This window comes from Zingiber officinale, chromosome 1B (genome assembly GCF_018446385.1).
Source record: "Zingiber officinale cultivar Zhangliang chromosome 1B, Zo_v1.1, whole genome shotgun sequence".
NCBI lineage: Eukaryota > Viridiplantae > Streptophyta > Magnoliopsida > Zingiberales > Zingiberaceae > Zingiber > Zingiber officinale.
Window position 1 is genome coordinate 7,712,320 of NC_055986.1, and position 19,729 is coordinate 7,732,048.

Consider the following 19,729-nt stretch of genomic DNA (forward strand, 5'->3'; position numbering starts at 1 on the left):
GTCCTCCAACGCTCAAGTCAGTTACCGGTGATGTGCGGAAGTAAAGTAAAGTAGCAGACAATAGCAGGTGTTGGATCGAGAATTTGCTAGCAAGGGGGAATAGCGATTTAAAAATATCGGCGTATAGAGTAGGCAGCGGAAAAACGAAAACACAATGCTAACAAAGTTGTTTTACTTGATCGGAGCTTTTGTCGACTCCTACTCCAAGGTCCGCACTCATTGAGTGCTTTCGTTGGGCGATCACTAATAATTCGAAAGGTTTTTACAAAAATAGTACAGGAATTATTTAGTAAAAGAAAAACCGACAATAAGAGAATAAGACAGAAAAAAAACTTGTCGGAGAACCTTCGCAGCGTCGCAGGAGCACAGAAGCGTAGATCGTGAGTTGTTATTTTGCTTCAGCCTTCACCCTCCTTATATAGGAGGTTCGGGGCGCTTGGATACCTTCAGGGCATCTTGAATGTGACGTTGTCAAACCAACAAGGGTGCTCCGTGTGGCGAGGCTCGTTTGGGGATAAAACTTGCCTCCGGGCACCCGGACCCTTGTTCTCCAGCAATCTCCTTCCTGCAAGAAAACGTTAGTCCGAGGTAATGTAAATTATATATCCTACAAAACAGAGTGTTAGCACAGTTTATAATAAAACATAATAGTAATTAGATTCCGTCTCCTCGAGACCGGAATCTAGTCACGATCTTGACTTAGATATCCGAAATGAATCTAAGTCGGATCGACGCCTAATGTTCCTTTCCTGAGAACGCGTCCTCACAGTCACTCCCCTCCAGTGACTTACCTTAACTTACTTGTCAGACGTCCGGTCAACCCTTCGACCCGTCTGGACTTCGTGTCAAACGTCCAATCAGCCCGTCAACTCATTTGGACTTCATGCCAGTTATCCGGTCGGCCCGTCGACCTAGCTGGGCTTCGTGCTAGACATCCGGTCAGTCCGTCGACCTGTCTGGGTTTCGCCTGCACTCGATCAGAGTGTTAGATAACAACGAAACTAACTTAACCTATTTTGTCATTTATCAAAACTTGAGTTAGACCGTTAGTGTTAACCGCACCAACAGCAGCAACAGTAGATTATTGCATACCTCCGTTGAAGCTTGGACCCCTTTATATAAGACTCCTGTAGCGCACGTGCATGCTTCCCAAGGCGTGCATGCTTCCCGAAGCTTTCCCTGAAAAGATGTATCAGTAAAGTGTCCCTGACACAATACTTTAACAAGGCGAACATATCTATGAAGTGACAGGGGAAGCTTCTGTCGTACGATCTTCTGTCTGAATCGGTCGTCGACCATGCCGCCTGTCAGCAATGCATGCTCCCAAAAAGATAATATCCAACTAGTGGTGTCCTTTACTGGGCTGAGCGTGATAGCCACTCAAAGGCTAACCGCTCGGCTCGAGTTCTTACTTTTTGCTCGGATGAGTATATTATCTGGTCGAGCAAGAGGGCCGCTCGACCGACGCTCCTTCTGTCCCGAAGCATGATCCATTATCTAGACGAGCGGGAAAGCTGCTCGACCGCCCGTCTGTTTCTATATAGCTCGGTCGTACATCCGCTCTGTTCTCATAGCTCTATATAAGGTCGAGTGGTGTTAGCCATTTTGCATGTCAAGTGGCACATCAAATTAATAAAGATTAGGAACTCATTAAACTAAAGAAAACTCGTGTAGTATGGAGTCCCAAGTCGTATTTTTCCAAGGGTACCTAATAAGTGTGTGTGTTCTAAAATTGATTCACAAATCAACTTCTTACATCATCAAACTAACAACAATTAAGCATCATTGAATCAAATAAATCAATAACTTTCTCTCCAACTCACAATCACAGTTTCAATTAAATTCTTAAGCTCAAGCAAACTAAAATTAAATAGAAATAACAAATCACGAGCTCAAGTTAAGCATTCAATTTTCAAGCATAATGACAACCACAACAAATCCAATGAATAAATCAAATGCTTCCTAATTTCTTAAATTGAAATCAACACTAACTTACATGAACCGAAATAGAGAATTCAAAACAAACACTAGATTGCAACTAATTAGCTAACGACAATTAGTTAGATACATAAGATTTTGATTGCAAACTAAGTTAGTAACTGAATATGGTTGAAATTGCAGACATCTTAAGAAAATCATAATTGCAAGTGGAAATCAGATATGGATTTTGCATAAGAAATTCAAACAAGAATGAATTGGTAAGAAATGAATCAGATCTGACGATCTGAACAAGTTCAAGAGCAAATCAAAAGAAAACATAAACCCTAAGCATTCCACAACCTAAATATGGATCCGATCCTCTTCATTCTGTCAGAAAAATAGAGTCACCTCTGAGAACGCCCTTCGGGTAACCACTGGCGATGAATCAAGCTTCCAACTAGTGCAACCTTTCAATCACAGCCTCTGGGAAATGCCCTTCGGGCTCACGAATCGGCTGACACTCACATCGCACGAAGATCAATAGCTCTATTCTAGAATTTGCTTCATCCGGTCAACTGATCAAATTGGTTCGAATGTAGCAGATAAAATGAAGTCGGATTAAAATCAGATGCTTCTGGGAACGCCCTTCGAGCTTCGTTGGCTAATGGAGATCGCAGATCTTAGGGAAACACCCTTTGCCTAGATCGCGAACGAGAATCAGAATCGAACTCAAGGATTGGGGAAATGCCCTCCGCCGCGATCTGACCTCGGACGATGAACGCCAGCAGCTCAATGATCGCCGGCGATGAAGAAGGTAAGCTCTCGGATCTGAAGGTGGAATGAGAACTCGGCTGCCGCTGCAAAGAAGAAGAAGCTACTGTAGAAGAAATCACGAAGCCGAGCCCCAGTGCACTGTAGCTTCTCGCGGGTTTTAAACCTCTCCCAATCTGATCGGGCGATCCAGATTGCTCGGGGCTTGATCAACGGCTAGATGAACTCAGATCTGGATCAAAACCTCTGGATCTTCATCAACGGACGAGATCTGCTCCTCATTAGGTCGGATGGACCGGATTCTCAACGGATGGCTCAGATCTCTCCGATCTTCAATGGACGGTCCAAATCGATCCAAAGCTTGATCGCCTCTTTTAGCCCTAAATTTGATCCCAAGTGTGGTCTGATCTTATCTGGTCCATGACCCCTTTGATGCCTACAAAATAATAATCAAATATTAGCATCCAATACCATAATAATTTGTTAATTTGTAATTAGGTCCAAGATCACGTGCAATTATGAAATATGATGTAAATGTGAGATTAAGCTATGAATAGACCATTAAAAACATGCATTATGAATCAAAATAATATAGCAAAATCATGGTTATCAAATCCCCCACACTTAATCTTGGGCGTCCCGTTCAAGTCAAGAAAACTAAAAATTATCTCCACACAAATTTCCTAGCAATACTAAGAAGATGGTAAGAAGTAGTTAACTAAAGTCATCTAAAGATCACCAACAATTATGAATACAATCCAAACAATAATCAGTAGGTATGGTAGTTTCAATCCAATTGAAAAAAATTAAGCAAGTTGCAATCTCACAAGGGATTTACCTATTCTAACTCTCCCACTCAAAATTGCATATATGTGGAGCTCACTCAATGCCACTCACAATATTTCACTACCATAAGTTTGCTTATTTTCTAATTCTCTACCACTATAAACATAGCATACATGAATCAAAAGGATTAAATCATAAAAAATTGAAATGAAAGCAAAAAGAACAATGAAAGTGAGTGAAATAGGCAAAAGAAAAGAATTCAATGAAAAAATTGAGGAGATGAGAGAATTGGAGGAATATACTTGATGAGTTGACCAATTTTGATGTGTAAAAGATGAATACCATTTGTCATTATCAATACAAAAGATCAAGCTAAACTCCCCTTCAATTTGATGACTATCCAAAAATTTTGATACTCTATCTCCACACTTGATACTCTTTTGTTTTGCCACTGTTATTCCTTTCTTCTTCACTGTTTTTGCACTTCAATTTCAGCATTTTGAAACTAAAATAATCTCACATCAACTTGCCAAGAAGAATTCCCTCCCCACACTTAAAATCTTAGTCGTCTCGGATAATGAAATATATCATGTAATCCAAGTTGATTCATTCTGCAGGTTCTCTTTAATTTTTTTCATTTATGTTCTGTGTCATCTTACTGTTTAATTTCCAGTAGAAAGCCAGCTTGAAACTCCATCATTTTAGTACTCAAAAATTACATAAACAATCGGCAGCAAATTCTACTCTACAAGCTCTGTTGATAAATTTTCAGTATTGATATTATCAGCAGTGTCACAAAATTAAAACTTACAAAGAAAGTTTCATAAGATCAGCAATCTGGTTCAGCATCAAACTTGAAGTTACAACATTTCAAATGTCAAGGAGCACTCAAAGAATTCACTTGGTTATGATTTCTGGTTGATAACCTGTAATCAATTTAACACACAAAAATTGAAATGTCCTACTTGAGTATCAGCCAAACAGATTCCTCTTTCCTTTTCTTCCAACAGAAAAGTTTCAGAATTCAAAAGTTGTAGCAATTCCAGCTTATTTCGTAAACAATTCTGTACAAAATCTCTTGAAACTTATACCAACTTCTTGAATTCTGCACTGCATTTTCAGTAACCAGAAAACAGCTTTAGCAGACCCAGCTGTGTATCCCAGAAGCTTCACCTTTTTATTTCTTTCTTTCATTCTGCAGATTTTCTGTCTTGTTACTCTTTTCTAGATACTGAACAACAATCTAATTCTAATCAGCTTCTCTATTGCTTCTTCCCTAACATTTCAGGGCTCATTTCTGAATTCAATGCAAGCTTCAAATTTCAGAGCTTCAGTCTCTAAATTTGTAAACACAAAGAATATTACTTTAAACCATGAAGAGTTAAGCTGAATAAAAGACTTCATTTAGCACTAAAATTTCAGGAAATCGAATCCAAGCTATTTGTGGTTAGAAATCACAATTCAACTTAGCACACAACATGTTGTAGTTGATACATTCATTTCCAGCTTCTATTAGCTTAATTCAAATCCTTGTGTTACATTGGTTCTTGTGTCTTCTCTGCTAGAAAATTAGAACTTTCTTGGTTGTAAGGTTTTGAATTTCCCACAAATTTTCACTTGCAAATTCCAATCTTGCAGGTTTCTAATTTTTCTAGACTGGTACTACTCCAAAATGAATTCTAAATGTGTTAGTGCAGCTTGATTACAGTTTGGACTTCTCCTTTATGTAACATTCTTTCCTTCTTCAAATTCAATCACCATTACCAAACTGAACTGATTTTGAATTCAACTAATCTTCACCTTCACTCTTCATCTTCATGCTGAATGGAAATTTGTAAATTCAGAATTCAATTCCAGAAAATTTTAGCTACTCCCCTTCCACCATTATATTTACATGCTCAAATATTAGAGAATTTAAGGAGATTAGAAACCCAATTGGTAGATGAAAACCAACTGCTCCACTTGGATTTTTACAGGCCAGATACTTATAACAGAATCTAGCACACAACTGATACACCAATTCACATTTTAATTCTGCAACTTCTGTGAAATTCCAGCACTTCAGTTTGTTAACATTCCATAATTCTCATCTTCTAGTAACTACAACTTCAACAACTGAATCCAGGAAATCAGTTTGATAAATTCAGTTCCAGTTCTGATTTCTGGATGACAGATTCCAGCTCCATGATTGTTCATATTTGCCACTTTAAAAGTAACTTCTCTTTCTCAAAGATCTTGAGACCAATAAAGGTAAACTTCATGGAAAAGAAAATGCATCAAATTTCATCACAAGTTAAGTACTCAATTTGGCATAACAGCTGTCCAAATTTTTATATTGAAAGTTAGCACAAAATAGTTCTAGTGCTCCTTTGTTCCCATGTATTCTTTTCTTTCTTTCTGGATCAAAGAAACAGCTTGTTACATTATTTACTGTGAATGTTCCAGATTCGGACTTGACAAGCAAATCTATAAATCACAACTCATCCTCTCTTCAGATTCCAAATTCCAAGAAATTCCAATTTTTTGGATAATTCAAAGCTTGAATCTGGTTTAAGTTCTGTCCACAGCCCCAACTTGCCGAATTAATTATCAGTATTGGAAAACAAAGTAATCAGCAAATTTTGGGTCTCTTTTCTATTAGTGTTTCTTGCTTTTTATTATCACACGTCTCCTATAATTTCATACTCTTTCAGTTTTTCAGCTGGTGCCTCAAATATGCAAGCACGGTTCCACTTTATTAATTCCAGGACACTTTAGTTCAAGAATTTCAATTTTTTAATTGAAGCAATGTGAGTTTCAGAAATCAGAATCTATGAAAAGGAATTAAACTTGAGAAGGGATTTCATTCAACAATGCAATTTTTATCCACCAAGGATTCAACTTAATAATTTCTGATTTATAGCACTTAAATTTCATAATCTGAACTCGAATGAACTTAAACTAGAATCATATATGATAAGTTAAACAAAGGAATATAGCTCATTCCAGCCTTAGTAAATTCAACAACAGGATACACTCAATACTTATTGCTGATACGAAATGGCACATGGATTTCTCTTAAGCATTTGCACTAAAATCAACTTCAAAACTCAGATATTTTGTAATGCAATCACATTGAAGAAAGTAAGAAATTAGTCCAGAAACTGTAATTAGCTCAAGCTCAGAATTTTTCCAAAAAGATCTCAATCCATGCTTAAGTCATTACAATTCAGCATTTTCATGTTCTGTTAGTATTTTGTACACTTCTGAATTCTGAAATTGCTGCATAGAAAATGCAATAGCAACAAAAATTGGCACCAACATTCAGTGATTAACTTCATTATTGCCTCCCAACAGCTACACACATTCATTGAAATGTGCCTATCAATTTAGTAACCAATGAGACTTGCTATTTAACAGAAATGTAGTGAAAACATAATACATCCTGAATTGATTCCACAGTTTCAGAAGTTTCAATCAATTAGTAGTAAGAAACCTCCATAAACCTCAAGCATAAGCAATCCTCCCCCACACTTAAATCTTTGTCCATCTAATCAATTCAACTCATCAAGAATTCAATCAAAACTCCCAATAAAATGAAGACGAAGCAAAGTGATCAAGAATTAGAATGCTTGATGAAAATATTTTAAGAAAATTGTGGGAAAGAAATTAGAAATTAGGATGGCAAAAAAATGATACAATCCTTCATTTCCACGCATACATATGCTATTGTGATTTTGAAAAGAAACTAAGTAAGTTCTAGAGTTCAATTGCCATGAGTACATGTCACACAAAATAAATTAATGAAGTATAGGCTTGAGGTGGTCTCTCTAAGCAATTTTCATGCAATCAAACTTAATTAATCAAATTGGAATCCACTACCTCATTAACCAATATCATGTAAGTAGAGTATCCAATCATGTCACATTACCTAAAATTGATGATCAAATTAAAGAAACTTTTACCATCTTAAAAATATTACTAGAAAATTCCTATGAAGGATTTTATTCAAAATGAAAATGTTATGTATGCTAAACAAAATGCAAAGTGTGGAAATAAAATGCAATTGCTAAGTATGAAACTAAAGAAATATATAAAGCAAGAATTTATTAACAAAGTATGAATTAAAATACAAAATAAAGTAAAATTAGAACCGACTCTCATTTCATTTCAGGTGGTTGAAGAAGGTTTAGAAGAAGAATCCATGCCGATAGTGGAGTAATCAAAGTTCCACTCAAATTCTTTTTATTCATCCTTTTTTCTTTGAAAATTCTCTCTGGAGGTCTGAGGCGATTCAGTTCAAGCATCCACTCCGGGAGCTTGTATTCTCCTACAACATCATAAAAGACAAAACCTCCCACATGCATGTAGGATAAGAAGAAAATAGGAGAATATTAGTGTGGGTAGAAAATTTATCAAGAAATGAATCACATCTAATAAAATCAACAATTGATACCTCTAAGAAATTTTCTGAAAAATCATAAAAAAATTCTCACTTTGTCATGTTGAAAGGTACTTGGAGTGATGATTGTTACCTCCTCTTCATCATGTAAATGCTCAAGTTCTGGTTCAAGTGATGGTTCAGATGAATATATAACTTCATGAAGTGATTCTTAGGTGCTTGGCTCCATAGCACATGTCCCTACACTTACATCTTCAATTCTTGATGATTTTTGAGGTAATGCTTCCAGTAAGCAATCCCCTACACTTAGATCATCTTCAACATTAATACTTGCATCATTTCCATCATCTAAAGCAACATCATCACTAGAATCAAAATTATGTTCAACTACATCATCACAACAATAAAAAGTACTTAAAGAATCTAGTGAAGAAGTAGATGCAGTGTCAGACCTAACAAGAGCTCCACAATCCATCTCTTCACTGGCGCTTTGTGTTTGCAACTGGTTGATGGATGATGCAATTTGATCCAATTGTAACTGTATGTTTTGAATTCTTGAAAATTACTGCTCTTGATGCTCACTCATTTGTTGTATAATCTCTCTGAATTTCCATGTTGACTCATCCATCTGAAGATCATTATGTTGAAAAGGTTGTGGCATAAAATTTGTTGAAACCTCTTGAAATCCATATGAATTTTGGTAGATTGGATATGGCTCAATAAATGGTCCTTGTTCATTTTCACACCTAAAACATGAATTATCCACCCAATTAGCATTAAAACCATTAAAAATGACTCATACCTATTTTGTTGATCAATGTTTGGGTAAATTGATACTCAGGCTGAAAATACTGATTCTCCATTCCACCTTCAAAATTCTGAAAATAAGGATTCATGCTAAAGAAATCTCCTGTTCTTCACTACAACACTAAAAATCAAGATTAGAAGACTCAAAAGCATAAAGTTTCAAACACATGATAATATAAACATTAAAAAATTTAACAATTCAAGAACAAACCAACATGAAAATACAAAAAGAATATCAATCAAATCAAGAAAGATGCTACAAAATAAATCAATCAATGCTCAATTTAAAACAAACACACACTACTAGTTATATCCCCGGTAACGACATCAAAATTTGGTGTTAGCCATTTTGCATGTCAAGTAGCACATCAAATTAATAAAGATTAGGAACTCATTAAACTAAAGAAAAGTATGGAGTCCCAAGTCATATTTTTCCAAGGGTAACTAATAAGTGTGTGTGCTCTAGAATTGACTCACAAATCAACTTCTTATATCATCAAACTAACAACAATTAAGCATCATTGAATTAAATAAATCAATAACTTTCTCTCCAACTCACAATCACAATTTCAATTAAATTCTTAAGCTCAAGCAAACTAAAATTAAACAGAAATAACAAACCGCGAGCTCAAGTTAAGCATTCAATTTTCAAGCATAATCACAACCACAACAAATCCAATGAATAAATCAAATGCTTCCTGATTTCTTAAATTGAAATCAACACTAACTTACATGAACCGAAATAGAGAATTCAAAACAAACACTAGATTACAACTAATTAGCTAACTACAATTAGTTAGTTACATAAGATTTTGATTGCAAACTAAGTTAGTAACTGAATATGGTTGAAATTGCAGACATCTTAAGAAAATCAGAATTGCAAGTGGAAATCAGATATGGATTTTGCATAAGAAATTCAAACAAGAATGAATTGGTAAGAAATGAATCAGATCTGACGATCTGAGCAAGTTCAAGAGCAAATCAAAAGAAAACATAAACCCTAAGCATTCCACAACCCAAATCCGGATCCGATCCTCTTCATTCTGTCAGAAAAACAGAGTCACCTCTGAGAACGCCCTTCGGGTAACCACTGGCGATGAATCAAGCTTCCAACTAGTGCAACCTTTCAATCACAACCTCTGGGAAACGCCCTTCGGGCTCACGAATCGACTGGCACTCACATCGCACGAAGATTAGTAGCTCTATTCTGGAATTTGCTTCATCCGGTCAATTGATCAAATTGGTTTGAATGCAGCAGATGAAATGAAGTCGGATTGAAATCGGATGCTTCTGGGAACGCCCTTCGAGCTTCATTGGCTAATGGAGATCGTAGATCTTGGGGAAACACCCTCTGCCTAGATCGTGAACGGGAATCAAAATCGAACTCAAGGACTGGGGAAACGCCCTCCGCCGCGATCTGACCTCGGACGATGAACGCCAGCAGCTCAATGATCGCCGGGGATGAAGAAGGTAAGCTCTCGGATCTGAAGGTGGAATGGGAACTCAGCCGTCGCTGCGAAGAAGAAGAAGCTACTGTAGAAGAAATTGCGAAGTCGAGCCCCAGTGCACTATAGCTTCTCGCGGGTTTTAAACCTCTCCCAATCTGATCGAACGGTCCAGATTGCTCGTGGCTTGATCAACGGCTAGATGAACTCAGATCTGGAACAAAACCTCTGGATCTTCATCAACGGACGAGATCTGCTCCTCATTATGTCGGATGGACTAGATTCTCAACGAATGGCTTAGATCTCTCTGATCTTCAATGGATGGTCCAAATCGATCCAAAGCTTGATCGCCTCTTTTAGCCCTAAATTTGATCCCAAGTGTGGTCTGATCTGATCGGGTCCATGACCCCTTTGATGCCTACAAAATAATAATCGAATATTAACATCAAATACCATAATAATTTACTAATTTGTAATTATGTCCAAGATCACATGTAATTATGAAATATGATGTAAATATGAGATTAAGATATGAATAGATCATTACAAATATGCATTATGAATCAAAATAATGTAGTAAAATCATGGTTATCACCGAGCGCGGAAGTCGCTCGGTGTGCCCTTGCAGATAGTCTTTCTCGAGCGTCGGAAGCTCGGAACCTCGCCGAGCTATTATGATATTAGATCAGGTCTTCATTATTCTGATCGGGCAAGCGTGCTCCCCGATCGACCAGTGGTATAGGAGTGTTTGACCGTCTTAACTTTGACCTCTATCATGACAGCAGGATGAGACTTCCCCCTTTATCATCATATCAATAATGTTTCCATTTATCCTTTAAAAGTAATAAATTAAAATAATTTATGAATAATATATTAGTGAAGCTATTCTTTTGTTTTGATCCATAGCGAAATTATATTCTTGTACTTCTTCGTCTTTTTTGTTATAGTGAAATCATATTGTTTTTATTTAATTGATCATCACACACGATTAGTTAATTATGGTTTTGTAGAATTATTTATGGCACACCAATTACCTTGCGTAACAGCACGCTGCCAGCCACCGTCGGTGATCGGGACCACCATTTTGAGTGCTGTGCTTTCGTCTGTCCTACTCCGCCACGTAACCCTTAGCCATCCCGTGAATCGGATTCCGCATCCATTATGATAACCAACAGCAAAAACGAACGAATAGAAATCGAGCAACCCGTGGGCCATATTTGCAGGGCCCACGTAGGTAGCTTGATGGTCGACGGAAGGTGAAATGAGGATTGCACTGAGTTTTGACACCCTCTAAATTCGGTTGTCCTCTCGTGAAATAAAATTGAATTTTGATTCCTGTTTTGGCCCTCCGCGCTGTCGCCCCCAATTAGATCGAGGAAGACAGCGAAAGCAGAGGGGAAGAGAGAGAGCGAGCGAGCGGGAGAGATCTCGTCGCTTCGATGCCTCCTCGGCCTCCCAACTACGAATTCCAAGAATGGTGGAACAAGGAGCGGCTCAAGGCTCAGGGCCTTCTCTCCCCCTCCACCCCTCAGCCTTCGACGGCGGGGGACGACGCCTCAGACTCCGTCGCCGTCGAGGTAGGTACGCCTACCACTCCCGCCGCCGCCGGCAAGTCCCGAGGTCGTAGCCCGCGTCAGTTGTCATGGCTCCTCCTCCTCCGCCTCCACAGCTCTGCCTCCCTCCTCGCCTCCCTTCCCTCCCGTCTCGTAGTCCTCCTCCGCACCGCCGGCCGCCGGATCTACACATCCAACTCCAGAACCGCCCCCGCTTCCCGACTCTACCGCCTCATCCGTGCCTTCCTCGTCGTTGCAATCCTCCTTCTCGTCCTCGAGCTCGCTGCTTATTTCAAGGGCTGGCACTTCAGCCCCCCGTCCTATGCCTCAGCCGAGGCTCTTGAGTTCATTTATGCTAACTGGCTCATGATCAGGGTCACGTATCTCGCTCCTCCAGTCCAAACGTTGGCTAACATATGCACTGTGCTATTTCTTATTCAATCGGTGGATCGGGTAGTATTGACGCTCGGGTGCTTCTACATTAAACTCCGAGGTTTGAAGCCCGTCGCACAGGTCGATTATGGAAATCAGCGAGAATTGGATGGGGGCAATGCGATAGATGTTGATGAGTATCCAAAGGTTTTGCTTCAGATCCCAATGTGCAATGAACGGGAGGTAAGCTTATATAGTTTCTCTCGCTCCTGCTGCTCTTATTGTATATTGATATTTCATTTCCTTTCTGCAATTTGTTGTCAAGAACATTCTATCCTGAGTATTGGGTATAAGTTCAACTTAGCCTTCCTTTAGCAAGATGAGAACCATTCATATTATTGTTTTGCTGAAGAATAATTCAACCAATCATCGAGCAAGGGAAATTATTTCTGCAAAGTGCATTTAAATTGCTTCTCCCTACTGAAAAATATTTTAAATTTACTTAATTATTTTTTATCAAGATGCTTGCGGAGTGAAATTAGATGGTTTAGCTACGGTATAAAACATAGAATTCAGTATTAGAAGGAGGAGAGAAGAGCAAGAAACTCGATCCATTATGCCGTGATTATGTTCAATGAGAAATGGGGAGAAAAAGGAAGGGAAGGAGTGGAGAGTGGAAGGATGTGAGAAAGGTATAAGATTGATTACTTGGTGTTGGGAAGGAATAGAGAGAAAGGGGAGATGGGACCAAATTCGGCCATTTCTTCTTCCTATTTCCGTTGTTTTTGCTCATGGAGCCTTTCTGCAACCTTTGCTTTAGGTTGTCCTTCATGTATTTTAGTTTTTTTTTATCAATTTGGTTGTATATGTTATTGTAGTTATTATGTTAATCAATGAGAGGTAATTGGATTAAATTCAAAGCATTTTAGGATAAGTAGAAAAAAAAAGAGTATATACAATGTAGTTTTAGTAATAAAAAAAGAATTGATGGAATAGTTAAGATGGATATACATAAATTTTTTGTAAAATGTTAGTTATCTAAAATTTATTATTAAATAAGAAGATATATTGATGAAGAGATAATTAATAAGAAAGAATGGATTAGCGAAAGGTCAAGGAGCTTGTGGAATTGTGATCATTCTGTCTCCTTAGGCTAAAAGAAAAGATTTATTATTAGACTACGTTATAGTGAACATATGGTTTAGTTTACATTGAAAATTATGACGTTGACAGAACAGTTGTAGCTAGTATACTGTCAACAACTTTTATAAAGCTATGATACACGAGGATGTCTTTGCAATCATAATCTTAGCTTGCAACTATTGCTTCTGTCATAACGGAATGGAAAGTTACTATCTTTTTGCACATTTGAGAAAGATACTTCATGAAATTAAGGAGACAGATAGAAGCATGGCGCAAACCAGTGGTACTTGTCTTGTGCATATGATGCACTGAAGGCAAAGACAACCTAATGAATCTCTCTATAAAGGTGGATATTTAATACTCACAATGCTATTCAATAATATATCTGGTTATCTTGAAACTTTCCAAGTAATCCTCTTTAAGGCCTTTAAAAGATTGCAGGATTGAGTTATAATTAGGTACATAGCTTAATCAGCACTAGATAAAGAAATGTATAAAGAAGATCCATACTTCAGATGTACTGGACAAAGAAATGCTTGATGTGGATTTAGTCCATTTATTCGCCTAAATAGTAGCATCCTTGCATCAGCTATAGGGGTTGATTTGACTCGTTGTGTTATCTGCATCTGGATAATAGGTAAGTCAAACTTGTGTTTTGTTTTATTTTTTATTGTAGCAAATTTTGCTTTGTTTAATTAGTGTCAGATCAGCTGACCATAATGGCTTGCATGCCATATGAACCATGACCAATTTTATTAAACACAACAAATTTATTACTTCAAAATGCCATAACCTACCTAACCTTGTAACACCAGTCAGATCATGTCTTATCACATGATTCAACCTGTGCAAAATTATTTAACCAATAATATACGATAACTCACTTAAATTCATCTAATCAAGAAGCATATCATCTAAATTCAAACATACTCTTTACCATATTCCCTTTTTGTGACTTCTTTTCTGGTGTATTATTTCCTAATCGTCACTGTTACATTTACTCTTTACCACGTGTCCTTTCTGAGACCTTTTTTAGTAGGTATTATTTGCTCTTGCAATCTTAGAATGTTGTTACTCAAGGTTTATGATACATGCTCCTTTGAAGTATGTTTAATCATAATATGACAAGAGTAGTTTATACTTCACGGTAAATACAATGTGATATTTAGTTTAATGATATTAGGAACTCTATGGAAACAGTGGTTTTAGACTTTAATTCTTTCTCTTGTACTTGTATGATTTACTCAATTAAACCTAATTCTGAAAATAACATGAGTTTCTATTTATTGTCCAATTCTTTTGCTAGGATTACTCTTGTTAGAATTATTCTATATTTTTTAGTAAATATATGTTTCTTTTAATTTCAGAATGTTATACTTTAATTCTTTTAGATTTAATTCAATCCTGAAACAGGTTTACCAACAATCAATTGCAGCAGTCTGTGCCCAGGACTGGCCTAGGGAGAGAATGCTTGTTCAAATATTAGATGACTCTGACGATGTGGAAGTGCAGCACCTTATAAACAGTGAAGTGCAAAAATGGCAACAGAAAGGAGTGTATATCATTTATCGGCATCGGCTTATTCGCACAGGCTATAAAGCTGGGAACTTAAAATCAGCTATGAGTTGTGATTATGTGAAGGATTATGAATTTGTCGCAATATTTGATGCAGATTTTCAGCCGGCACCGGATTTCTTAAAAAAGACAATTCCCCATTTTAAGGTATCTCTTCTGTTCTTCATCTCCACTAACAAAAAAAAGGTTCTGCTTAAACTGTACAATTATCAATTTTGAGAAGTGAAATACATTATTTAACCTGGATTCCTGCTATTAAAGGGAACATTATTCATCATGCTTTTCCTTAATGTTGCGAAAATCTGATTTTCCTTGTCCACACTTGCAAAAATTAAGTTACTTTAAGTGTTTGAATAATTTTCGGACAGAAGAAATATTATCTGGTATCTCAAACTCAGTTGAAGAACTTCATACACAAGACTACAAATGATATAGCATTAATGTTGGATGTTTGTATACTGTGTAGGGGAATGCTGATGTGGCACTCGTGCAAGCTAGATGGGCCTTTGTTAACAAGGATGAAAATCTGCTCACAAGACTACAGAACGTAAATCTATCTTTCCATTTTGAGGTTGAACAACAAGTCAATGGTATATTTCTCAATTTCTTTGGCTTCAATGGAACTGCTGGAGTATGGAGAATAAAAGCTCTGGAAGAATCTGGTGGTTGGCTGGAGAGAACCACTGTCGAAGACATGGATATTGCTGTCCGTGCTCACCTTTGTGGTTGGAAATTTATTTTTCTCAATGATGTCAAGGTTCCTTGCAAGTTTACCTTTTTCTTAATTCATAGTTTACCCTGTACATGTCCTTACTGACATTTTGACAATATATTTCCTTCAAATCTTTACAGTGTCTCTGTGAACTGCCAGAATCCTACGAGGCTTATAAGAAACAGCAACACAGGTGGCATTCAGGTCCAATGCAGCTCTTTCGCTTGTGCTTTTCTGACATAGTTCTTGCGAAGGTTAGGCTTCCTGTATCTATCACTAATTTTTCATTAAAAACCTTTATATGGATTTTGAACTGATGTTTCTCTTAATATAACAGGTTAGTTTCTTTAAGAAGGCTAATTTGATTTTCCTTTTCTTCTTGTTGAGGAAGCTGATCCTGCCATTTTACTCATTTACACTGTTCTGTATCATACTTCCATTGACCATGTTCCTTCCAGAAGCTCATTTGTCTGCTTGGGTTGTCTGTTATGTCCCTGGTATAATGTCTGTTATCAGCATACTTCCAGCGCCACGATCATTCCCATTTATAGTACCATACCTTCTTTTTGAAAATACAATGTCCGTCACCAAATTTAATGCCATGATATCTGGACTTTTCAAATTTGGAAGTTCATATGAGTGGATCGTAACTAAGAAATTGGGGAGGTCATCCGAGGCCAATTTGGTTGCGTATGCTAAGAACGATCCTGAGCAAAGTGTTGAAAGTAATATTCACAGAGCATCCTCGGAGTCTGGTCTCGCTGAGTTAAATAAATTGGACTTGACCAATAAGGCACAAAAAGCCAAGATGAATCGTATATATCGGAAGGAGCTTGCTCTTGCTATTATTTTGTTGACTGCCTCTGTGAGAAGCCTATTGTCTGCACAGGGGATTCATTTCTATTTCTTATTGTTCCAAGGAATCAGTTTCCTTGCCGTTGGGCTAGATCTCATCGGGGAGCAGGTAAGCTAATCCATGTTGTCTCACTTGCTTCCAGACAATCAACTTGTCATCCACAGCCGCCCGGCTTACGTAACAAATGCAATGCCTCCATTGAGGTCGCTGACTGGTGGAGCATCTCTTTACTACGAAGAGGTGTCCACAATGGTACCGATTCATTCTTTCAAAGCTCACGTTGTATACTTCACTCAAAAGCCCTGCTCAAGTCACAACTGGATCAGAGTGGCTCCTGTGCTTGGTCAGGAAGGTTGTACAATTCCCAGTATATTATTTATTAGTCTTTTTTTTTTCTTCTCTCCATTTCCTTGTCTGTTATTATGATTCAGATACAGATATGGAGTTCTCATTTCATTTTCATTTTTTTTTCTCAATATGGTTTTTGTATTTTATTTGGAAATGACTTATATGTACTCATATGACACAGGACAATAGCAAACTAGAATGTATTGAGGTATAGCAGTAATTGGTTGCTTTAAACTTGAAGAATTAAGAGTTTGCAATTACTTTTATTCTTGTTTAATATTCCATTTCTCATGCAAACATTTTCGTCTTATGAACGAGATTTCCATGGTCGTATGTGATTCAAGTAGTTTGTTGTCGTTTTCGTCGAACAACAGTCTCTTTTCTCCACAATTTTTCTTGCCATGCTGTGTTTTTTTTTTTGTTTTTTTGAGTCGAGTATGAAATTTGATATAAGATCTTTAAAAAACATTAAATTAAAATAATTTCTTTTATCAATTTTATCGAATTTGAGTCGAGTATAAAATGTCATAACTAAAGTTTATTAAGAGACGACGTTAAGATAAATAATTCTAGAGGTATCATTATAATTCATATGAAATCTAGAGGAGCCCTATGATTATGTTACGTCAATCTCAAATCAATTTCCCTTCACGTCTAACATGGCAATTTATGTTCTGCTTTCTCATGTTTTATTAAATGCTAAACCATTAACTCTTAAACCACGAACAAGTGATTAAGAAACAAAATCTCAATTATTTAAATCTCACACAAGAACAGGCCCAACGAATAACAGACATTATTACGACAAACCGCTATTAATTATGACTCCACGCTTATTGATAATCAAACCTCCATATCTCATAAGCATGCAAAACATCATCGCTGACGAATTTGACCAACCACACGACGGTCCTCCTTGTCCTCTATCACACTGTGGCCGGAGGAGCCGCCTCCTCTGCCGGAGCTTCGGTTGCCTCTTCAGCTTCCGGAGCAGGGGCCTCTGGCTCGGCCTGCGGCTTCGCCTCTTCATCCGGCTCAGCCGCTGCCGGTTCGGCCGCGGGCTCCGCAGCTGGCTCCTCTTCCACCTTCTCCTCCTCGGGCTCAGCCTCAGCTGCTGCTGCTACGTCGGCTGCCGGCAGTGCATCCTCTGTAACCGCGGCAGCTGGAGCTTCCTCTTTGTCTTCCTCCTCCGCCGCCGGCGCGGCAGCTTCGACCTCGGCAGCTACCTCCTCTGGCGCCGACGCTGGCTCTGATTCCACCTCCACGGTGGCGGGCGGGGCCTCGGTCGGAGCCTCCACTGCCGGAGCTGATTCAACCTGCAACATGCACGATCCTAGCGCAATTAACAACCACAATTCAAATGAAATTCGGAACACCACAGTGAACTGACCTCGACAGAAGCCATGGAAGGTGGTGAAAAACTAAAGGAGAAGAAGAAGAAGGCGGAGAAGGAGAGTGAAGCACAAGAGCTAGTTGAACGGTTGGGAGTTGGGGCGAGAGGGTATTTATAGAGGTGAAACCCCTCACGGCCATGAGAATCTTGACAGGCAGCAGCAAGCCACGTGTATGCTATTGGCTGGACGAGTCCAGTAAATTAGTCTACTCGATCCATGCTGCCACCACTATCGCGCATGCACGTACCTTTCTACCTGTTCGCATAATTTCCTTCATCCGTCGCATAGATTGCCTCGATCTGCGCGATCTCAGTCGGACACGGATCGATCCGTAAATTTGTTCATTAAAAGAACGAAGAGAGCGGGTCCCGCAGGAGGGAGGGTGGGGGGAGAGGCCGGGTATGGGCGGTGGGAGGTGGGCCCTCGACCATGCGAGGATGAGTCGACGCTGACGCTGTGGCTGAGCCGGGGCCCCCGCGCCGCTTAGTTGGGGCCCGCTCTGAGCCGACGTGCCACGGACTTCAGAATGACTCGGCCCACATTAAAATAGTTATTTAATTTAGTTGTTAATCTGAATGTTCATTGGTGCAGTAAAAGCTTATTTAACTTAATCACATGAGTCAGCCACCTCAATAATTCCGCGGATGCGACGTGACATGCGATCGCAATGGAAACGGACAGGCACATCCGGTCACGCCTCACGACAAACCATACTCATCGAACTCAATTCCAACTCCAATTCCCAAACTTTTATTCAATTTAATTCGTTAATTATTATTTATTTCCACACAAATCTCAAGTTCACATCGTTAACTTACAAATCTCGATCGAGTAAAGCCAAGCCCGATTGATTAAGAATATAAAAATTATTTTTTTATTTTCATTGTTGGCACTCCACGCCGATCGAAGAGGAAAGGAGTAGCGCTTTGATTTGATCATCCCACCGAAAGGCTAACTATCAAGAATCTCATCCAGTCAGATCTATCGTGACATGTCAATTAATAATTACAAGTGGCATAGACTGGACCATTCATCATGATGAATGTTTTCGAGCTTATAAACGAGTTAAATTTGAATATAAATTTATTTGTTCAATTTAAAAGTTCATTTAATTGATTAACGTTTGATTCATTTACAATTTTACTCTGAAAAACTTATTCAAAGATGGTAAAGCTTAGATTGTATATGTTTATATAGGCCATTATTGATATAATTAGATGCATACGAGAAGATGTGCCTTGATGATCCATCCTTCTTTTATCGATCTAGTTGGCGGTCATCACCACTTTAGCCGACACAAAGGCTCCTACGGAAGACACACGTGCCGTCCATCATCACTCCTCTTAACGTGTCCATGACTTTAATGTATGAGCGATGACAAGGAGCGAGATCAATTATGTGCACTACTAGTGAATCATCTCATCGGCCATGCCCATGTTCCTTCGAGTCCTTTTCTCAGTTGCGTCCGTTGTTTAGTGATTTGGAATGAAATTAATGGGCAGGGCCACTGTGCCTACCTGCCTGCCTTCGAGCTCGCACTGATGGGAAAAGGACGGCCAGAATATTGAGGTTGAGAATGAAAAAAAAAAAGATGAAGATGAGTGGAGAGTAAGGACTTCGATTTGGTGAAGGTTGAGATCTAACAGAAGCCCATGAACTCGGCCTG

The 19,729-nt window shown here is 38.4% G+C and overlaps 2 protein-coding genes across 2 annotated transcripts; one reads left to right on the forward strand and one right to left on the reverse strand.

The window, feature by feature from the left end:
* Positions 1-11,439: 11,439 nt before the first annotated feature.
* On the forward strand, positions 11,440-16,953 carry LOC122048679 (probable xyloglucan glycosyltransferase 6). Its single transcript, XM_042610217.1, has 5 exons — positions 11,440-12,278; positions 14,592-14,900; positions 15,220-15,510; positions 15,606-15,719; positions 15,803-16,953. The coding sequence occupies exons 1-5, from the start codon at positions 11,550-11,552 to the stop codon at positions 16,436-16,438; spliced, it is 2,079 nt and encodes a 692-aa protein (XP_042466151.1). The 5' UTR covers positions 11,440-11,549; the 3' UTR covers positions 16,439-16,953.
* Positions 16,954-17,402: 449 nt separating this feature from the next.
* LOC122048689 (induced stolen tip protein TUB8-like) lies at positions 17,403-18,220 on the reverse strand. The gene is made up of 2 exons (XM_042610226.1): positions 18,060-18,220; positions 17,403-17,985 (listed from the first exon to the last, which is right to left on the reverse strand). Exons 1-2 carry the CDS (start codon positions 18,072-18,074, stop codon positions 17,596-17,598), a joined length of 405 nt encoding a protein of 134 aa, XP_042466160.1. The 5' UTR covers positions 18,075-18,220; the 3' UTR covers positions 17,403-17,595.
* Positions 18,221-19,729: the final 1,509 nt, after the last annotated feature.

What these genes read in the sequence shown, in the direction of transcription:
- LOC122048679 (XM_042610217.1), top strand. Translation starts at nt 11,550, where the DNA reads ATGCCTCCTCGGCCTCCCAACTACGAATTCCAAGAATGGTGGAACAAG. An exon ending in AGACAATTCCCCATTTTAAG is followed by an intron (nt 14,901 to 15,219) that starts GTATCTCTTCTG and finishes TATACTGTGTAG; the next exon opens with GGGAATGCTGATGTGGCACT. An exon ending in CTGACATAGTTCTTGCGAAG is followed by an intron (nt 15,720 to 15,802) that starts GTTAGGCTTCCT and finishes TTAATATAACAG; the next exon opens with GTTAGTTTCTTTAAGAAGGC.